The sequence below is a fragment of the Typopeltis vanoorti genome, chromosome 10 (genome assembly GCF_054136105.1).
Source record: "Typopeltis vanoorti isolate ZY-2024b chromosome 10, IOZ_Tvanoo_1.0, whole genome shotgun sequence".
Classification (NCBI taxonomy): Eukaryota; Metazoa; Arthropoda; class Arachnida; order Uropygi; family Thelyphonidae; genus Typopeltis; species Typopeltis vanoorti.
Genome location: NC_143558.1, coordinates 874,760 through 898,081, shown reverse-complemented (window position 1 = coordinate 898,081; position 23,322 = coordinate 874,760). Strand labels below are relative to the sequence as shown.

The window sequence follows — 23,322 nt, the reverse complement described above, 5'->3', positions numbered from 1 at the left end:
GTGAGGAACCAGAACAAACAGTGAAATGACAGCTATTGGAATAAGCTCCAGCTCGACATCTAAAAGGAGAATAATCAGAAGAACTGAAGATAGAAATCATCAATATAAGGAGTATTAATGGAAAGGAAATTGAACTTGCAGAGGAATTGGAAAAATAACACATGGACATAATTGACATTAATGAGAAAAAGAAGACAAAAACAGGTCAGATCTTACTAAATAATAAGTATAGGATGTTATTTTTAGGCAATAATGATCAAGGAAAGGAAGGAATAGTAATAGCATTCAACACCGAACTGAATATAAACTTCTTGATTAGAAGGCAGTTTCAAGTAGAGTTCTCTCTCTCTTCACATAGCTTCCTCAGTGAGAGAGTATAGCACCATGTCCTTCCAATTCTCTCTGTTGGTGGCTTTCCTTTTTGTTTCTGCATAGCCATGTGAACCTGTCCATGATCTTATATCTTCAAGCCATGTCCTTCGTTTTTTACCTCTTGATCCTTTTCCCATAATTTTTCCATCTAAACCTGTTAGTATCTTCTGTCCTGATAAGATCTCGGTGTTCTCATTCTCTGTAGGACATCTGTATTTGTCACATGTTCTATCCATGAAATTTTCAGAGCTCTGATATAGCACCACATCCCAAAGGCCATTATCTATTGTCTTACTCTCTTCTTCAATATCCAGGTCTAACTTCCATATGTGAAAACTGGCCACACTAATGTTCTTATCATTCTTTTCTTTGTCTCAATACCCACAGAACTTCTGAGCAGATCTTTATTTTTCCAGAAGGCATCTTTAGCTATTACTGATCTGATTTTTATTTCTTTATCTTGCTTTCCATCTACAGTAAAGTAGATGCCTAAATATTGGTATTGTGTGTTGTATGTTCAATTTTCATATTGTTTATAAATATATCTGGCTCAGATCTGTTTTCTTTTGAGATTTTCATAAATTTGGTGTTTTTTGCATTTATATCTAATCCAAATTCTTTACCTTCTTCAATTAGTAGCTGCAGTAATGATTAACATTATATTTCCAATTTTGTATCAATATTCATGTATACATTTTTTTTTGGGGGTGCTTAAGGGTCAAAGCTATATAACTGAGAGGACACCTCCACATAGCCTTTAAAAGAATGCAGACAACCAACCAGGGCTTCTGACCTAATGTCTAATCCTCACCTTCTCGTGGTGCACCCTGTTGGGTATCTACCTAGATACTGAACGAACGAGGATGGGCTGGTGATTTGGAATTTAGCCGACCAAATTGTATTCCTATTGGCTTAAACCAATATAGAAAAATGATGATACAACAAAACAAAATTTCATGCCGGCTGGGGCGTCGCCCGATTAAACAAGGCCCTCATTGTTTTTGCCAGCGAACCAGGTCGAACAGCGAAAAGTCAGCTACTGGAACAAATCTGAAAACAAAGCCCAACTCAACATCACCAGAGTTAAAAAATCAGTACTATCAACATAAGAAGCCAGAATGGCAAAGAAATTGAGCTAGCTGAAGAATTAGATAAGTACCAGATCAACATAATAGGGGTGACCGAAACAAAAAAGACAAAAACTTGTGAGATCTTTCTGAGCAATAAATACAAAATGTTATTTTTAGGAAATGACAATCGAGGAAAAGAAGGAATAGCCATAGTATTCAACACAAATTACGAGGCTAATCTTCTTGAATGGCAGGCAGTCTCAAGTAGAGTGATGTGGGCAAATATCAGAATGGGGAATTGGACAATGAGACTTATTTGTGCCTATGGTCCCACAGACGGTTCTAGTAAGGTAGAAGTGGTGGAATTTTTTGATGCTTTAGAAAAAGCAAATGACACAATGAAAAAGGAAAAGTTGGTTCTTGTTGGGGATCTAAATAGCAGAGTAGGAAATGATTGTCAGACATACAAAAATATTTTAGGAAAATTTGGAGAAAAGAGCAAAGCTAATAATAATGGCAAATACCTGTTGGATTTCTACTCAGCACATGGACTGGTTATTACTAACACCATGTTCCAACATAAAAATGTGCACAAATTCACATAGAAGAGGCAAGGAATAAGAAAAGTCTCATTGACTATGTTATTGTTGATAGTGATGTTTTCTCGTTGGTGCAGGACACCAGAGTGGTACAGAGGATTTGAAATTGGAACCGATCACTATTTAGTCTTGAGCAGGATAAAATTGAATTTCATATTGAAAAGAATAACATGTAAGAAGGTTTTAAAGTGAATAAAAGTTGAGCAGCTCTCAGATGTAAACTGTAGAATAAAATACACAAAGATTATTGAAGAAAAAAATTAAAGAGTGTGAGAACGGGAACCAAACCTTGGAGATTCAGTGGCAAGCCTTCAAGAAAACCCTGATTGATTCAGCCAGAGAGGCATGTGGTGAGGTTGTCTGTAAGGATAGAAAAATCAGAACTCCATGGTGGATACAGGAAGTTAAAGAGGCAGTGAAGGAAAAGAAGAAAGCGTATCAAAAGTTCCTGGCAAATAAGTCAGCTTGTGCTGTTAGAGAATACAGAGACAAATGTAAGAAAGCGAAACACTGTGTAAAACTAGCTAAACAGAAGTCATGGGAGGACTTTGGCAAGAACATAGAAAATAAATATCAAGAAGATTGTAAGGTATTCTGGAGGTTGTTGAAGAAGCTTAGAATTGGAGGAAAGAGTGCTGTAAAGAGAGTTAGAGATGATAAAGGTGACATGAAAGCAGGAGAAAAAGATATCCTTGAAGTATGGAGTAATTCGAAAAATTGCTAAATTAAACAAGCAGTGATAGCACAGTGGTGAAAAACACTCAACAGGCATACAGTCAGGAATACATATTCATTCTTGAAGTAGAATAACACATCAAAAGCCCGAAATGTGGAAAGGCAGCTGGAGTAGATGATATTCGATCAGAAATGCTCAAGTATGGAGGTATAAAAGTCTTACAGTGGCTGCACTGCACAGTTCAGATGGCCTGGACAGAGGGACGAATTCCGGATGATTCGAGTAGAGCTTTCATAGTACCCATATATAAAAAGGGAAATAAAACTGAATGTGAGAATTACAGAGGTATTTCGCAACTGAGTGTTCCTGGCAAGATCTATGCAGGTATACTTGAGAAATGGTTGAGAAGAATTGTGGAAGAAAAGCTTGGTGAAGAACAAGTTGGATTCAGGCCAAATTGGGGCTGTCAGGATCAGATCTTCACTTAACGACAAATAGTTGAGAAAGCATGGGAATATAACAAAGATCTGTATTTAAGTTTTGTCGATCTGGAAAAGGCATATGACAAGGTGCCAAGAGAGAAGCTATTCAATATGCTATAGTTATATGGTGTCAATGGGGCATCATATCAAGCAATATTTAGTCTTTATTTGAGTTGTACGTCAACAGTTAGAATTGAAGGAAGTACAGGAAGATGATTTAATGTTAAATCTAGTGTCAGACAAGGATGTACATTATCTCCTCTCTTATTCATTATCTATATGGATCATATTATGAAGGAAAGTAGTATGTATTAAACCTGATTTATCAAAATTGGAGATGTTAATCTCAGCTCTTTGCTTTGATTATGCAGATCATGTTATACTTCTCTATGCAGACAATGTTATACTTCTAAATAAATCTGCTACAAGTTTGTAAGATTCCCTGACTAAATTGAATAACTGTTGTAATAGATATGGTATGAAGGTCAGCATTAAAAAGACAAAGACAATGAAAATAGGTAAAATTGTTGAAAATGTCAACTGTGTTGTGAACGGGGAACCTGTGGAACAAGTAAAACATTTCAGCTACTTAGGCACAATTTTTACTGAAGATGGTAAATTAAATATTGAAATAGACAACAGAATCAACAAAGCTGGTATGGTAGGCAGTCAATTGAATAAATTCATATGGAATAAGAGAGATATTAGTCGGAACTGTAAATTAGCTGTATACAAGACAGTGTTCAAACCAGTTTTAACTTATGGATCTGAGAGCTGGGTCAGAAGTAAAACACTTGACCAAAGACTAGAGACTGCAGATATGAGAGTCCTGATAAAGATTAGAGGCGTGAACAGATGGCATCAATGGCAATAGCATATTAAAAATGAGGATATTAAGAAAGAACTTGACATTGTCAGCATCCAGGAATGCATTAGCAGAGCTAATCTGAGGTGGTATGGTCACTTAAACAGAATGGGCGAGGAAAGATTAGCAAAAACAAGTGTTCTCTGCCAGGTTGGTAGGAAAACGACTCAGAGGAAGACCAAGATATAGGTGGATTGATACAGTACAAAGTGCTTTAGACGATAGAAATAGAAGATCTGATAATGTTAGAGTCTTGACAAGTAACAGACTGATTTGGAGGAAAATTGTAGATATGAAGTTAGTAATGATGTAAATTTTTCATGTAGTACTGTCATATCCCATACACCCTTTGAGGGTACATATCAGGAATTTGATGATGATGATGACATTTTTATTTTAACATCTATATGTAAAGACTTCCACATTTTTCTCTCCATTGTATAATAACAGTGGTATATTAAAACACACACGTCAGCTGACTCTCATGGGTCAGCTGACGTGTGTGTGTTTTGCGTTTCCCCCCAATAATAACCCTACCAGGAGGTAATTTATTCCTACATGCTTCATTGCATACGGTGCATATATTACATGTAGTTATAGTTTCCAAGTACTGATTAATATTTATATTTCCAATTTTGTCTCAATATTCATATATACATTTTTATTTTTACATCTATATGTACATATACTGACCTTTACATCCATATTTATATTTTTATATTACATGTATTTACACTGTATAATTCATACAATATCAGTAATTTATGTTACATTACAAAAACTGTAAGTTGATCTTATTGGCAAATTTTATTAATTTATTTATTAATTCTGAGTAATACTTTTCGATAAGCCTCAGTTTTGATACTACCCACTTGTCTCTGGAAGTGATGACGTGTTGAACTAGGGGCATCTGGATGTAGTCCAGTAGCTGACAGTCGTAAAGTATGTGGTCAACAGTTTGTTGAAGGTGTGGACTACAGATGCATGCTGGTTATTGTTGTTGTTGTTTGAGTCCATTGAAGAGCTTCTACATATGACTGCGGGGCCTGTAGAACTGTTTTGGTAGTCTGTTGAACTTTGATTGAGTAGAGCTTTTCTATAGGGTTATTGTCACTTTTCTGTAGAGCAGTGGCAATTGCTGGATAAGAATAGATATAGGCAATTGTTAGTTCTACTCCTGGACTTGCATATTTCATAGCTTCTAGTACCATCCAGCTGAATTTTCATGCCTTTAAAATGTTCCATCTGTAGTATGATGATGATGATGATTGTGGTTATTTCTCTATTTTCATTAAATTCACTGATTTCATTCTTCTTCTTGATAGTTTGTTTTACCAATCTTATTTTTGTGACAGGGTTAGCATCAGTTAGTGATAGTGGGTGTAATTTTCGAGGTAAGTATCTTGCTTCTTTCACTAGTCTGTCTGCTCTCTCATTGACTTCAATATTTACATGGACTGGTATCCACTGCTTCATCAGTGATCAGTATCTTATATTTATCATTGATGAAGAGCATCTGTTTTGATCAATGCATGATGATGATTCCAGGATATAGAATCTCTGTAAGTAGTGTTGTCGTGACGTTATTTTCTACATGTTGGTTGTTCTAATCCGCCATCTTGTTACAAGTCACTTTCATAAAATAAAACACAACTAATTGTAAATTGATCACTAATCCAAGGGTAGAGAAATTTCTATTATACTGCGCCACTCTATCCTTAGATAAGTCTATATGAAATAGTAGGATCAATTCAAAGTTAATTAGCAGTCCTTTCATTAATTTAGGCCGAAGTATTTATTTTCTTTCTGGGATTCCCGCTAGATTCAAATTTTTGTGAACGGTGCAGTAGAAAGAAATTCAGGCAAATACAATAGTTAGATTAACAAATGAAGCATTTAATATAGGTCATACAACACATAAATAAATTTTACTTCTAATTCTTAATAGTAGTAACAAGTCAAACATTAAGTCAAGTCAATTACATTAGCACAATCTTCCAAGTCTTCACATACACCTTCTTAGCTTCTGGGTTATAAAGTTTTTAGACTTAAATGAATATAATAGAACATCCAATCTAATTAGTTTTCACACATTTTTCAGTCATGCTATAAGTTCAAAATATTACAGGATCTAATAGCTGAAAATATCTTTCAAACAATTCCTATCTCCAACTCTCAATCACGAAGGGTTTCCACAGTTAAAGTTAATAATTCACTATGATAGACCTTACTGGAAGTGGTTCCTAGAACATCTATTATGTTGTGAGCAAACTTCTGGAATTTACTTATCACACTTAAAGAATAAAAACACATCTACAAAACTTATCTGCAGTTATACTTAAAGCACTATCAATTATGCTTCAGAATTCTTGACATCAATTAGGGCACTTCAACTATCCTTATTACCACTCATAAATTAATTAAAACACTGTGAGGTTCTCCTTAGGGCAAATCGGAAATAAGCCACAATTCTAGACCAGCTGGGCTCATTCAAGATTCTTCCTTAAACGTCCAGCTTTTTATTTTATCCGATTGTAGCATTAATTTCCTTTCTATTATTACTGCTGATTTCACTTTCAGCTAACTATAAAATTCGTTACGTCCTTGCTCACTTATTAAAACTATCCACTTAACTCCTACCCTTAAGAACCTTTTATTTACTTCTACTTCTCTAGTTTATCCCCTTGCTTCCTTTCACTTCCAAATTTCCGTTCTAACTCCCTTACTTCGTATATATTTTCTCCTCTTTATTTAGCCCACGCTCTGTTCCACTCGCGGTTGTTTATTTCACGCGTCTCTATGACAACCGATAAACGTAAACATTCTCGCGAATGTTACATTAGGCTCTACTGCTACATTGAGTTATTACATAACATTAAGCTTTCACAAAACAGGAATAATTAGAATATTTGCTTTCCAATAAATGCGTAGTTAAATTACAAATACAAGTTCTTACAATATTGACATAACAATAAATAGAATAGCTTAATAATATTTAATACAGAATCTTATTACCATTAACACATTTCTTTGATTAAATAATTAAATATTTGACATAATTAAGGTAGTTATATGATATCAAATTATAATTACGTTATTTACATTGAATAATATTTACAAACGCAGCCTTTGTGATGGAAAATCATGTTGGATTCTGAATCAAATAACATTTATTCTAATTTCTACATAATCAGAATCCAACAGTGTCTTTGTTTTCCATGTCCCGTTAGTAGTGTGGTTAAACCTGTAGAGTAGGCGGGTTTTATCTGATAGTCTGCTTCTGATGCTTGGCAAGAATTCTTTTGTTGTTGATTCGTTTTTTGATGTTTCCATTCTTCTTCCTACAAGTCTGGGCTTCTTTCTTCTGCAGGTGTTTTTATAGCAGATTTCGAGTATTTTTAGTAACTTGTTTTTTTCTAGCCGTTTGTTTCTAGCTGCTTCTTTAGCCAGCTGTTCTGCTCTCTCATTTCCTGCTACCCTACGCATTCACCCAACAGAACTTGATTTCCTATCGCTATACAGTGAGATTCCAAACCAGATTTCTTGTCTGTTCTGTTAATGCTATATGGTTGTTCTGGTTTTTTTATGCTGTCTATATTGCTTCTACTATCACTGTAAATTGTTGCTGTCTTTTGATGAGAGGTGTTGAGTTCTAATTCCCAGAGATATGTAAGTGAATGAACTATAGCAGGTTGTTCTGCTTGGTTGTTGGAACAGAGAGGATGTGGTCTAGAGCAGCGTTCTTGTATAATGGACTGCCTGTTATATGCAATGAAAGAACAACCAATGTTCCCTCCAGTTTCACTTCCGTCAGTGTATATATGGAATTCGTCACTTTCAGAGCTTTCCTTCTCCTTAATATATGCTCTCTTTGCTGGGTGAGGCCACCTACTGTAGTGAAGCGGATGTTCATAGCAATTTGGATCAATGTTGTAATTTTCATTATTGCTATAATTCATCATGATTTGTTTTCAATAAAGAGCAGAACATCTATAATATAGTAAAGAGCAGTGTGTGTGTGTATGTGTGAATAATGCTGCTCTATCTGAATGGAATTTAATAAAATTGATGTGCACATAATATATTATTCTTCCTGTGGTTATTTATAATATTTTTTTTTTCATTCATTTAAGATAATTACTTAAGGCAGCATGTGATGGAGGAGACTAGGGGTGTGAGAGTATTGGATCTGGTCATAGGATCAGAAGAGCTATCCATAACCAAGGTGACAACATTGCTTCCAATTGGTGAAAGTGATCATGTGGTCTTGATTTGGGAGATTGTAAAACATGAATAATATTCCATCAAGAAAGGGGTATTTGTGGAACTACAAGGCAGTGATCATGACATGCTTAAGAAGATGCTTAAATTTGTACCATGGCATAAAACACTGCAGGGTAAGAATGTTAGTAGTGTATGGGGATATAATTAAGGGTCATCTAGAGGAAGCAGTATTAAATTGTATACCTGGGGTAAGGAGGGTTAATCGGGTAGGAGTTAGATGGATGAGTAATATCAGAAGAAGAAAATGCTATGGAGGGTATATAAAAAGAAAGTGACCAGCAAACTGATGAACAGTACAAAGCTCAGGCAAGAGAGGCAAAATCAGATTATGAGAAGAATCTAGCCAAAGGAAATCCCAAAGAGTTCTTTCGTTATGTGGCAAGTAAGAGAAAGAATGACTATGGAAGATTAACCTTAATGAGTAATGATGGTCATGAGGAGACAGAAGCAAATAAAATAGTTTAGTTACTGAGTGACCACTTTGCAAGAATATATATCATCCTAGTGCGGTTACTGCTTTAACCTATGTGACAGACACTAATGTGGGAATAGAAGTGGATGAATTGGAGGTTCTTAGGATATTGCAGAATTTCAATGTAAATACAGCTATGGTTTTGCAAGAACGTGCAAGGGAACTGGCAATGCCTTTGACTAGTCGGTTTATTTTAATTCTCAGCTCTGGTAGAGTTTCAAGGGAGTGGAAAGAGGGCAAAATAATTCCTTTGCATGAGGGAGGTTCTAAGACTACAGTAGCAAATTATAGACCAATCAGTATCTCAGGAGTGGTGGTAAAAATTGGTAAAAAAGAGAATTCGAGAATGGGTAGATAAAAATATGATACCGTATAAGGGACAACGTGGTTTTGTGAAGGGTTGGTCATGCCTTAGTAATTTACTAACTTTTTATAATAGAGTAACATTTGAGTTGGATAAAGGAAATGGCTACACGATGATTTTGCTGGATTTTACAAAGGCATTTGACAGAATACCATGGAACTCTGTTACACAAATTAGAACAAATGAGGATGGATATGACACTGGTTAAGTGAATTAGAGGGTAGCTGCTGGACAGATATCAAAAAGTGGTATATGGAGAGGCAGGTAAAAACAGGTGATTAGTGGTCCGCTGCATGGTTCAATGCTGGGACCACTATGTACATAAATGATATAGGAAATAACCTTAAAGGAAATATTCAGTTGTTTGCTGATGATGCAAAATTAGGTAGAGTAATAGTTAATCAAAGCAATGTTGATAGCTTGTGGGATTTACTAAAATAAAGAGCCAAAAGGCTTCACTTCGGTGATGCAAAATTATCTAAATTAAGTGGATAATTAATCCAACATCATTTCAAAGCCAAATACAGAAACTAAAAAAGTTTTGTGCAGAAATTATAAGACTACCAGAGAGCTAGCAGGAATACTCTGCCGCTTGTAGGATGATTTAAATAGGCTGTCAGTATGGGCAAAACTAATGGTTCAGTTTAATGTCAAGAAATGTAAAGTTATGCATTTTGGGATAAATAGATTACAAGCTGTGTATCACATTGATGGCACTGTACTCCAGGAAATAGGTGAAGCTAGAGATGTAAGGGTGGTGGTAGACAGAGAGTTAAAGTTTAGAGGACATATTGCTAAGGTAGCTCATAAGCTTGAAGAACACATTAACACATGAGTAGAGATAAGTCATTCCTCTTTATAAGGCCTTGATAAACCACATCTGGATTGCTGTGCTCAAATTTAGGTTTCCGCTGGGTGTTTTTAGAGATGTGGAAGCAGTGAAGAGGATTTAGAGGAGAGTGACCAAGATGGTGAGTGGCCTGTGGAATGTGCCCTATGAGAACAGATTGAAAGTGTGTGGAGTGCAGAAGTTGGTTGATAGGAGAAAAAAAGGGGGGGGGGGTATGATAGAAACATTTAAGTTGCTTAAAAGGTTTTATAGGATAGATGCAGGGGAAATGTTTCATCACTTGGCTACAGGGATCAGAACAAGGGGTCATCCCTGAAAGTTTAATAAAGGTGTGGTTAGTAGGGGTGTGAGGACAAATGTTTTTGCTTGGAGAGTGGTGAGTGAGTGGAATATGTTGCCAAAGTCATATGGGAGTGCTTGGTCTGTTAATAGGTTCAATGAGAGGTATGGTATGATAGATTGGGTCTCTTGTGATGAGTCTTTGGACTCCACGGAGGTGCCCATATAATAATAATAATAATTTTAGTGGCAAAGTGATTTAGACTAATATTAATAATTCCATATTGGTTTGATAAAATTTAATGAAATTTGGTAATTGGGATCACTGCTAAATTTATTTGGTGAAGAGTTAAAGTTTAGAGGACATATTGCTAAGGTAGCTCATAAGATTGAAGAACACATTAACACATGAGTAGAGATAAGTCATTCCTCTTTATAAGGCCTTGATAAACCCACATCTGGATTGCTGTGCTCAAATTTAGGTTTCCCCTGGGTGTTTTTGGAGATATTTAGAGGAGAGTGTTTTTGATGAGACCGTTTGTAGTGCCAAAAAAAAATTATGTTTATAGTACCTAACTAAGAAATGGGTTGATCTCTTATAATTGCAGTAAATTTTTCATGTGCTTCTTGGATTTTTACTTGAGAAAAAATCCTTGTGATTGACTTCTTTGAACCATGTAAGTTTGTTATAGCAATCATAATAGTTTTCATTTAACAGTTGAAAAGTCTGTCTATGTGATTGAATGGAAATATGTTGCAATATATTAATTTTGGTTGTTAGTCCTAGAGTACCTGAAAAGTGTTTCCTCTTCCCTTTGTTATAATTTCACTTTTATCGGCAAAAATATTCGAAATGATTTTTTTTTTTTTTTTTTTTTTTCATTATATTGAACTCTCGCAGATTTATTAAAAAAACAGAATCTTGTCTACATTATATACACAAGTAATGTTTCTGTGTTCAATTATTGTAATAATATCTCGCTATATTTATAATGTTTTCGTTTCACTTGGTACAAAAATCCATCTTAGTACAATTTTTTTTTTGTTTTGTTTTTTGAGAAAAAATTTTACTTTTGTTTTTTAGGTGTACAAAGCTACTGCCAATATTAAAAACGCTAGGGATTTATTTAATAAATATTCTGCAGTAAGCGAGGATGGCCCTTTTCTAAAATATAGAAGTATTGTGATGGATCGTAAGAAGCCACGCAAAATGTTTGTTCAAGCAAATACAGTTTTAGAGGGTAAGAGGAATATTGATACTTGTTTTCATTAATTTTATAAGTTATAATAATGGATATTAAAGTATATAATATTTAATGAAAATTATCTGATTTCATGCAAATATTTAAAATAATGCAAAATATTCTCTGTATTATTCATGTAATTTATATTATAAATTGGTATTTGCAGCAATTTTAATTTGGTTCTGGTAGAATACTATTGCAAATAATTGAGTATACTTAATATACTCTTGATATATCAGACCCAAGGGGAACTGAAAAAAAATAGCATGTTATGGTGAATTTCTTTTAGTATAGCTTTTCGTTTTGTTATAGTAAATGATTTCATTATAATGATGTTTGCTGTAGTAGTAATTATTATTATGAGAGATCTCCACAGAGTCAGGTACTCATCAAGGGAGGCCACATATCCCTGACACCAGCTGTCATACCTGTTCTTGAATGCATTCACACAACCTGAACTCACCACATCCAGTGACAATCCATTCCAATCAGGCATGACTATGAAAGAAAAATCAAGCTCTCACCCTCTTGATGGCATTCATTTCCAAAAATGTCATCTTGTCTTTTCCCTGCCATTAATAAAATGCAAAATTCCGTCTACTGATCCTGTATAACCCTTTCATAAGTTTGCAAGTCTCAATCACATCACCTCTTCTTTCTCTTGCTTGATAGTGCCTGTAGTCCACAAATTCTCAATCTTTCTTTGTAATCCATATTCCCCAATCCTAATATCATTTTTAAGACATTTGCACCACTATCAGAATTACCAATGAAACCAGGAGACCAGACCTGCACACAATAATCCAATTGCGATCTTATCAAGGCCTTGTAAAGGAACAAACTGACATCCTTATCTTTACATGTGAAGGTTCATTTCAGCATTGCAATTATCATTTGAATTGCAATCATTGCTACATGGCCCTTGAACTTCAACTTCTCCACTAAAACTGCAAGATCCCTAGCATAATCACACCAATATAATATGACATTGAATATGTCACTGCACCAAAGCTAATGACTTTACTTTTAGTAGCATTAAACTGATAGCCATTTTATATACCCACAATTCTAGCCTGTTTAAACCATTCTTTAAGGACTGCATATCAGCTGCATTCCTGATTACCCTGCCTATCTTTTCATCATCAGCAAATAGCTGTATGTCTTCACTCAAATCCTTCTCAATATCATTAATGTATAGATTGAATAACAATGGACTAAGGACTGATTCTTGTGGTACACAATTAGTTTCCTTAAATTTTGCAGTCACTCAGCTGTCCTCTTATTCACGATAATGTTTTATAATCCAATCCCATATCTCCAGTTTATGCAACAGTCTTGTCTTCCATGCTGTATTTTGTCAAAAGCCTTAGCAAAATCCAAAAGTATCATGGTCTATCCATTCCCATTGTCTAACTTCATGGTTATAGTATTATAAAATGTGAGGAAGTTATTCAAACATGATATTTCCTTAGTAAATCCATGCTGTTCATTGACAAGTATAGATTCTCTGTCAATCCATTTCTATATGTGAGTCCTACCGAACTTTTCAAAAATCTTCACCACCACTCCAGAGATACCGATTGGTCGATAATTGGATACATCAGTCTTAACACCACCCTTTGTGCAATGGGATTACTTTACATTCTTTCCAATCCTATGGAATTGCCTATTTTGTGACTTATTATATATAGCCTGATCAATACTGCATGCATCAGGTTGATAGCTTTTAACAAAATAGGTACTCATTAGTTGAATAATCTCTTCTGCATCTGTCATCCACATGCCATCTGCATTCAGTAGTTATTCTCTCATATTCATTTTTCTTTTACATATAGCATAACAGTGGAATTCTTTTGGGTTGTCTATAGCTAGCAGAGCTAGTTTCTTTTCATACTCAAACTTAGCTTTCCATACAATACTTGTAACTTTTCATGCCTGCCCCTTATAATTTCCATAAATTACATCATCCTTATTCACATGGTATTCCTTCCACGTCATCTTTTTCTTGTGAATTTCTTGCTTAATAAGATTTTACATCCATTTCACTCCTATCCTATTTATTCTTCAAATCTAGGGATATAATCCAATATTATATCATTGAAGCATTTTTCAAAGCTTCCCATGCGCTGTCAATATCCTTCCCATCCAACAACTAATATAATGGTGTGAACAAAGTAAGAGGGTGGTCTGAAAAGTTCTCGGCCTCGACCATAGATGGCAAAACTATCGGCAATTTTTTTTTCTAAGTTGGTACATCTATCATAAGCATCCATGTGAAATTGCACATCATTCTATCAAATAATTTGTTTTTATACAGCTGTCTAAAGCAAAAGTGTTGTCTGTATCCCTTGAAATGGATAAAATTGAGTATCATGCAGTTATAAAATATTTTTGTAAAAGAAGGTTTAACGGCAAAAGAAATTCATTTGAAGTTCATAAAAGTTTATGGGCACTCTTCTCCTTCGTTTTCGACAACTAAGAAATGGGATGCTGAGTTTAAACTTGGCCGAACGAGCCTTGAAGATTATCCACATGAAGGACATCCAAAAAGTGTAACAACACCAGAAATCATTGATCAAGTGCATGATATGGTATTGGATGACCAGCGAGTCAAAGTGCATAAAGAATTGCATATGAAAAAGCTTTGTGCAAGATGGGTGCCGCACTTGTTCACAGCAGATCAAAAACGCGCTCACATGAAAATCTCTGAACAGTGCTTGGAGCGTTTTAACAAGAATAAAACTAATTTTGTGATTTATTACTATGGATGAGGCTTGGATTCACCATTACACACCAGAATCCAAACAGCGGTCAAAACAATGGACAGAAGTCAGTTGTTCAGCACCAAAGAAGACAAAATCGGTTCCATCAGCAGGAAAGGTCATGGCATCGTTGTTTTGGGATGCTAAAGGCATTTTGTTTACTAATTATCTTGAAAATGGTAAAACAATAACCGAGGAATATTATTCCGTTCTTTTAACCATACTAGACGAAAAAATTCATGAGAAAAGACCCAATTTGCAGAACAAAAAAATCATCTTTCATCAGGACAATGCACCTGCCCACAAAGGTGTTTTGGCAATGAGAAAAATTAAGGGATCTGCACTATGAATTGTTGGAACATCCACCCTATTCCCCAGATTTTACTCCTTCTGACTTCTATCTCTTCCCAAAACTAAAACTCTTCCTTGATGGTCAGCATTTTTCTTCGAATCAAGAGGCGATTGCAGCTGTAGGCGGTTGCAGATCTTACTGAGAACCACTACAGGGACAGATAATTGCACTGGAGCATCGCTGGAATAAATGTATTAGTCTTAAGGGAGATTATGTTGAAAAATAAAAATAATTTTGAAATTATAAATTCGTTTTCCATTATTAGGCTGAGAACTTTTCAGACCACCCTCGAATATTCATTAGCCGGTCATAATTTCCTGCTTTGTGTTTCAACATGTAACCTTTTTTTCTTTCTTTTTTTTTTTTTGAATGGAACAATTATAAATTTAGCCACTTCCCAAGTCATTAATGCATATTCACTGTTACCAACTGCAGGCAGAATAGTTACATCTTTAGCTAAAATCTCCTGTGATTCTATAATCTAATCTAACACTCTTTGATCTCATTTCCTTCTATCACATGCTTGATTGGGGAAGTTATCTCACAACAGTTCAGTAAATTTAGCTTCATTCTTCTCATGAGCTTTTACTGCTACCTAGTCAGTGTTCAGATAATTAAATTTCCCTTTATGATTACTTGTTTCCCACCTATCATCTTTGTTAGGTAATGCATTTCTTTATCAGTAGTAACTGATCCACTAGGTATGTAACAACATCCCCACTTTATTTGATCTTGTTAGACTACACCTCACCTGTTGGCTTCAAACTCGCTGCCATATGAAAAACTGTTACTAGTATTGCAGTCATAGGTGTCATATATAACTAGATTTAAGTCATCAATTATCATTACCAACACACACACACACATTTCCTCTCCTATCCTGTCTATTCTATCTAAAAATACTGCTCCCTTTACATTCATTGCCAATTTTTATGTATGCCTCTGATAGCTAGGTCTAACTAATGTCTACAACTAAGCTCAACATATTTGCCAAAGCAATAAACTCTACCCCTTTGTTTCTGATACTGCTAACATTCATGTACAGACATAATTAATTACCTGCATGCTGCTTTTTGTATACTCTTCTCTGTAGTCAGCATGACATAGTTGGATAACTTACTGTGCATCTGTTCTTAACTAGTGCCTTACATCCTAGACATCCTAGCACATGCTTGAGAAGTCTGAACACAAAATCATGCTCTCCTCATTATCATTTCCATAATGATGTCCATTCCCATCATTAACACATTTACATTACATTGTTGTTCTTACACACAGATTCTCACCATTCCTCCCATCATAATTTAGTTTCCCTGACTCTCTTTGTTAGGTCTCATACCAGTTAATAATTCCTTTCTTATTGTTCATTATTAAGAGCCTTCAACACCTGTCTGTTTAGTATTTGCTCCATTCCCAAACATTTTATAATAATGGTAATAATAGGGAACACGCTTAGGTCTAAACAATTTTGCTGGTTATTTTATTGAGATTTTTGTGTGTGTGTGTGTGTGTTGGGCCCATACACAGGAGATACCTATAGTACATTAGTACTGTGTATGGGTGGTAGTGGGTTGGGAAAGAAGGAATTTGTTTACATTTGATTTGAATGACTTTAAATTGTATTCGTTGGGAAACACAGCAGATGAGAGACTGTTCCACAGTGCAGCAGTTGCAGGGATGAAGGAAGAGGAAAAGAAATTTGTTCTGTTTGTTTCTAGGTGTACTGTGAAGGGATGTTGTGCAGCAGCTGCACATGTTCCAATGAGCTTAGTACTGAGCAGAGGAATTATTGATGTTATTTCGGATGAGCATTTCCCATGGAAATATTTGTAGAATATACTTACTGCAGAGACCAAACATCTGTGTGAAAGTGGGGGGAGAGAGAGAGGGTAAGGGGTGGATCATTGATAAGTCTAATTGCCCTCTTGTGTATTGAGTCGAGCATTTTGAGAGAGCTTTTAGGGGCCCCACCCCATATGTGGGAGCAGTATTCAATAGCTGGACGGATTTGTGATTTGTATTATGTTAGTGGCTGTTCAGGGGTGAAGTAACGTCTTGAGCGGAAGAGAAATCCTAGTTTTTTTGAGGCTGAGGGGATGCAACGTTTGAGATATGTTTGTGCCAGGAAAGGTTTGATGTGAAGGTGAGTCTGAGGAGTGAGATATCAGGCTGTCTAGAAATTTTGGTATTGTCGAAAAGGATACTGGGAAAAAGTTGTTCTTTTTTATGGGAAATAGTACAGAACTGGGTTTTGTTGGCGTTTAAATTTATGAGGTTATCCGAACCCCATTGTAGGATGGCTTGGAGATCGGAGTTGAGGGTGGTGGTGGCAGCAGTGTTGATGTTCTGTAGGATGAGGTGAGTTGTGTAGGGTAAGGCTTATCAAATGCAAGGGAGGAGTGTAGTGTGTATTGGGTTGGAGGTCAATTGCAGTAGGTCGTTGATGTACAGCAAGAACAGGGTTGTGAGAGGACAGAACCTTGTGGGACCGCAGCATTAATTGAGTGGTGCGAGGATACGGAGCCATCCACCATCACACACACAGTGTGTGTCCAGACAGAAAACTGGCAATACAGAAGTCCTGGGTCAGACGGAATGATGGTAGTTTGCCTAGTAGGCCTTTGTGCCAGACCCGGTCAAAGGCTTTGGAGATATCTAGTGCAACCTTGAGATTCGCCAAACTTCTCCATAGCATTTGTCCAGAGATGGGTGACGTATGTGAGTAGATTTCCTGTTAATCAGCAGTGGTGGAATCTGTACTAGCAGTCATTTATTTGGTGAGTGTCTTCAAGATAGTGTAGGAGGTGGGAATTGATGATTTTTTCCATTACCTTTGACAGTACTGAGGTAAGTGAAATAGGGCGGTAATTGGATGGTAGTGACTTGTCACCCTTCTTGGGAATGGGCTGAATATACGAATGAGATTGGAAGGAAGCTTGCTGGAATTTGTATCCAATAATATAGATTCTATTGAAGAATAACAGTGAAGATAATTTACAACCCTTGTTTACATTTTGTTTTACATCCATCTTCCTGTATCTCCTTCACTTCTATTTGCTGATTTACAATTTAAATATAGACTTTTGCGTGATATATGCAACAAAACTTTAAACACAGATCTTTGCTGTATCCCCGTGATTTCTCAGCTATTTGTCATAAAGTGAAAATCTGATTCAGACAACCCTTATTTTGAATAGCTTATTCTTCTCCATCTTTATCTTTCAGAATTTTTCTTAACCTCTTCTCAAGTATGCTTATTTAAATCTTACCATGGAACACAATAAAGAAATTCCTTGTAATTCTCACATTGTTTTATTTCCATTTTTATAAATGGGATACTATGAGAACTCTAGTTCACTCATCCAGAATTCAACCTTTAGATACCTCAGTACAGTATTATTATTTTATTTTTTATTTACTTATTTTTTCTGGGCCATGGAGTCAAGGACTCATTCTAACCATTGTACACACAATACCTATCACACCTCTCCTTGAACTCATTCACTGATGAAGCACTCATAACCACCTATGGCAACCCACTCACCACCCACCCACATGACCTGAAAAAAAATGCCTTCGGTATCAATCTTATAAAACACAATTGATAAAATTATATTCTTCTATTGTTTCCCATCTTATTTGCCTATCAGCTAATTTTTGAAGCCAATGGCCCTTCAATCTATTCTCACAGGAAGCATTCCATAGACATACCACAGTCTCGGTTATTCACGTGTGGATCTTCTACATCTGGGGGATGAAGAAGTCATGGCTTTAATAACATGAGATCTGGACTAATGTCCAGTTCTGATGTTATTAAAATTAAAGGGAATAATAACCTCTTTATCTTTGCTTGTCAATGTGTTTATTTCAACTGCCATTTACTATAATCTGCTGTTTTGGCCACCTTTGCAGTATGTGCTCTAAATTTCAACTCCTTGTCTACGATCTCCTCAAATCCCTGGCCTTATCAATTTCTTGCAGTTCAGTTCCATCAGTGTATAGTACTCAGCTTGTTATTCTTCATCTCTAAGTGCATGACCTTACATTTGGCCATGTTAAACTGGCAACCTTTGCCCATATTATCAGTCTCTTAAGTCACTTTGCAGGATCTCTAGGAAGCGTGATAGTCTTCATTGACTATCACGCTTCCTAGCTCTACATAAGTTGCAAATAACCAAATATTTCCTCGTAAGTAATTTTTCCTCTACCATTGGTATACAAATTAAATAGCAGCAGACCAAATACTGAATCCTGAAGTACACCACTAGTCACCTGCACTCTTTTGAATTAAATTCTCCCACATACCCTTTGATATCTGTTCATTAGACACCCTATTATAGAAATCACCACCTTCACATCCATATGAGTAAGGCAAGATCTATCCATGTTTCCCCCATAAAGTATCCTATTTCCCTCCACCTAGTCTCATGAATTCTGTCTTTTACCAACTTCCCCAATACTGTAACCACCACTTCTGAGATAATGACTGGTCTATAATTTGCAACTTATTGTCTTGGATCCTCCTTTATGCAGTGGAACTATTTTGCCTTGCTTTCCACTCCCTTGGCACCCTCCCAGAACTGAGGCTCAAATTCAACATCTTGGCAGAGGTGGTTCTTGCATGTTCTTGTAATACTCAGGCTGTGTCTAATCCCATGGCGATGTCCACATTAGGATTCTTCAATATTGAAAGCACTTCCAGTTCATCTATGCCAGATGCCATTCCACATATCACTTTCTTTATGGATATTTCTTTTGAAGAGTTTAATGGATAAAACCCTCATCAGCAGACATTCAGCCCAACACCCAACCAAAGCCAGTAGGTGCCATAATCATAGGACTTTGGGTATTCCTGTATTTCTCCTGTTCCATCTTTGTTATTGAAGTGTGCTTCTGTGCACATGTTTAATACAGTGTATTAATCCCTGAAGATGTCAATTTAACTTCATCAAATCTCATCTTCCCTTTTTTCCCCCTCTTTTACCTTGCGGTGTTGAGGTTTTATTGATCATCGGACCTCAAACCGTTCACAGGATAAGGTGGTCAGCCCTATGCCCTGGTGTATCCTATGTCCGTAGTGTTGAGTTCTCAAGGCCGGTTTTCCTGCTTTGTGGGATGAAAAACCCCAGGATAAACTGGGGAAAAACCCTACTGTCCATGCCCAAGACTGGATAACTTGGCTGTGGCTGAGGAAAATCCTTCAGCTCCTCACATCTTTGACGGGAATCAAACCTAGGACACTCCTTCCCCAGGCATATGGTTGTGAAGCACACAGCCACTAGGCTAACCGCAATAGGAAGTAATAATTAAATATTTTTAGTTATTTAGTCTGTGTTATTAAATTCCTTAAACAACACAATGCTGGAGAATCAACATATAAGCCTAAACACCATGGATATTTCTGCCTTAAGTATTGATATGTATTTCTGACTGAATTCCTCTCAAGTATCTTCTATCATCATTTTTCACTTCTTGTTTCATTTATCAATCTTTCTGAGTAATTACTCTTGTTATCCAGAATATCTTGATCTTCACTTTTCATGTCACCTTTATCATCTATAATTCATTTTATAGTACTCTTTCCTAATATTATATTCTATATCCTGATGTATCTTTGGATAAATTTCAAGATATACAAAATATAAACTTTTTTTTTAAATTTAGTTAATACTATTAGTTCAATTTTTTGTAATTTTTGTGTTTTATGAGTATGTGATTATGAGGGAAATTTGTTTAGCTTTTAAGAAAAAGTTGTATTTTCTGTTATACTACATTTGGTTGTATGGTCCCAATGCATAATACAACAATGGCACCCAAGATGTCTTTGTTAGGGAAGTTTAATATAGCGAGATTTGTTATTAGCAGTGTGCATGAAATGTATTCATTATAAAAGGTGAAATATATCCTACAAATATGTAGGATATTTTGAGAGAGTGAATGCCAGTTATATGGAAAGAGAGAGTAAAACCAATTGAACAGAATGGGAAAATGGGGAAAATGCAAGACTGTTAATTGAGAGTGCAGTGATGGATGGGTCAAGAAAATGAAGAGGGCCTCCCGAGAGAAATAATGTATTTACATGGAATCCTTCACAGTACAAAGAGCGAGATTGGATTATAGAAATGTCAGGTGAGTGATAAAGGTGAGAAGAGAAAGAAGCAAAACATATGGGGGAAAGAAACAGAAATATACAAATGACAAAGCGAGAGGAGAATAAGGAGAAAAAATTGTATGGTGGTTCTATGATAAGAGGAGTACTTAATGAGTGTATGGCTAAATATCATTTCATAACCAAATACAGAAACTATAAAAGTTTTGTGCAAAAAAATGACTCGTATAAAAATGACTCAAAGCACTCATATATTCGCCTCCTATTGGTCCATTTTGATTTTTCGCATGAAACTTTTATAGTTTCTGTATTTGGCTATGAAATGATGTTGGATTTAATATCAACTTACTATATATAAATTTGCATCACCGAAGTGAAGCCTTTTTGGCTCTTTATTTTAATAAATACTTTACGCACCAACTGAGAGTTCGCTTATGGAAAATACATCTCTTCGACGTTCAAGAGAGTTTTTTGCTCTTTTAGGTTTCTACCTGGTCTCTGACGAAAACACTGAGCTTGAAACAGCTGTCAGATCAGCGAAACCTTATTAAAATGGACCAATAGGAGGCAAATATACAGATGCTTTGACTTTTCTTGTCTCCTATAAGGTTCGACTAGGGCAGCGAATGTATTCCTGCAAGTCTCTGGTCATTTTTCACATGAAACTTTTATAGTTTCTGTATTCAGCTATGAAATGATGTTGGATTTAATATTCACTTAATTTATATAATATTAGTTAAGCTGCAGGATGAAAAAGGAAAGTGAAAGAAATCATTGTTTTGGAAGGCACTAATGATTTGAAAGATGAAAAACATTGCATGTGATATTGGAAGTTTATTTTGCACTTGGTTAGACTATAATAAATTTAGTTTAATCCCTTATCCAAGTGTAAGCAAACAAAGTTTGCGCCTGAAAATATCTTCAGGACTGCGGTAAGGTGGTGCAACTCCGAGCAAAGGTAGACCAAGCTCTCATCACTGCTTGTCTCAGTATCTCCCATAATGCAAAGCACATCTCCTTGCGGACATGTATACTGCTATGCATTAAGGGAAGGGCCATTATCCAGACCGGTTTCGACCTTTATTGAGGTCTCGTCAGTGGGAGGCAGACCCAAACGTGGAGATACCAAGGTAGAAGCAATAAGAGAGGTCATATTTACATATACAAGTTGCCAACCGGTACCACCTTATTATTGAATTACTCTGGATTTAGAGAAAGATGTTGGAAGTTTATTTTGCTACAAAATTTCAAAATTTATCATAGTCTAAATTTATTAGACTATAATAAATTTAGTTTAATCCTTTATCCAAGTGTAAGCATACAAAGTTTGCGCCTGAAAATATCTTCAGGACTGAGGTAAGGTGGTGCAACACCAGGCAACTCTGAGCAAAAGGTGGACCAAGCTCTCTTCACTCCTTACCGGTTGGCAATTTGTATAGGTAAATATGACCTCTCCTATTGCTTCTGCCTTAGTATCTCCACGTTTGGGTCTGCCTCCCACTGACGTGACCTCAATAAAGGTCGAAACTGGTCTGGGTAGTGGCCCTTCCCTTATTTGCTTACACTTGGATAAAGGATTAAACTAAATTTATTATTGCGTGTGATATGGAGGGTTATTGTAAGAAACAAAAAAATAAATAAATAAATAAAATAAAGATTGAGTTTGCTGTCATGGTATGTTATGGTATTAGGTGATTTGAGATTATTAAAAACACCCAGCACCTAAGCTTATCCATATATATTCACAGTGCTTATTTTAAGAATTCTCTTGTTATTGTATTCTGTAGAAATATAATCCAATAGTAGCTATTCTGAATAATTTAAAAAAATTTTTTGGTCTAATTTTTAGGTACAAAAGTTAACTTAAAAAATTATGATGCAACACATGAAGGTCTTATCAAATCATGGATTGATCGCTTTGAAAAAAATAATGAGCTTGATGGAATTTTAATTGAAGAATGGGAGAAAAATCAATCATATTTTGTTTGCTGACACATTGATTATGAAACATAGTATCATTCCTTTTAAGCCATTTTTTTGTATTAAAGTATTAAGTGATGAATAAAAAAAATATTAATTCTTTTTTTCTCCTGGTTGATGGATGATTGATGATATGCTGCTTTGTTCATTTGTCTTGATATAGTATATCTTATTTTATAGTGATTTTTTTTAAGTCTTTTACAGAATGCTAGACCTCCACAATCAGATATATTTTCAAGTGTGACTTATACCCTAAAACTTTATCAATTATTAAATAATTTTGATAAGTACTTTGTATTACCTTGCTTACTTTCATGAAAACTTCTATTTTTATTTTCTGTTTGGTAAAACAAGTGAAAGATATAATTGTATTAATACAATCTGAACTTGAAAAGAGATAATTGTGGAGAGAGAAAATATGAAACAGTTGTTGAATAAGATGAAAAAAGAGTGTAAAATAGTATTGTGAGCCTGTTGCCAAGGTATATGAAATGAGTGAACTGAGACAGACTGCTATAATTGCTAATATTTCGATTCACAAACCAAACAGGTTATGAAATTT

The 23,322-nt window shown here is 35.5% G+C and overlaps 1 protein-coding gene across 3 annotated transcripts in view; it reads left to right on the top strand.

Moving 5' to 3' along the window:
* Positions 1-22,868, top strand: part of DppIII (dipeptidyl peptidase 3) — a 364,629-nt gene extending 341,761 nt beyond the window's left edge. For all 3 annotated transcript variants that reach the window (XM_090398644.1, XM_090398641.1, XM_090398643.1), the window contains 2 exons: positions 11,398-11,554; positions 22,630-22,868. In XM_090398644.1, coding sequence (XP_090254770.1) covers positions 11,398-11,554; positions 22,630-22,772 — 300 coding nt within the window. In that variant the 3' untranslated portion in view covers positions 22,773-22,868. The remainder of the gene's footprint in view (positions 1-11,397; positions 11,555-22,629) is intronic.
* Positions 22,869-23,322: the final 454 nt, after the last annotated feature.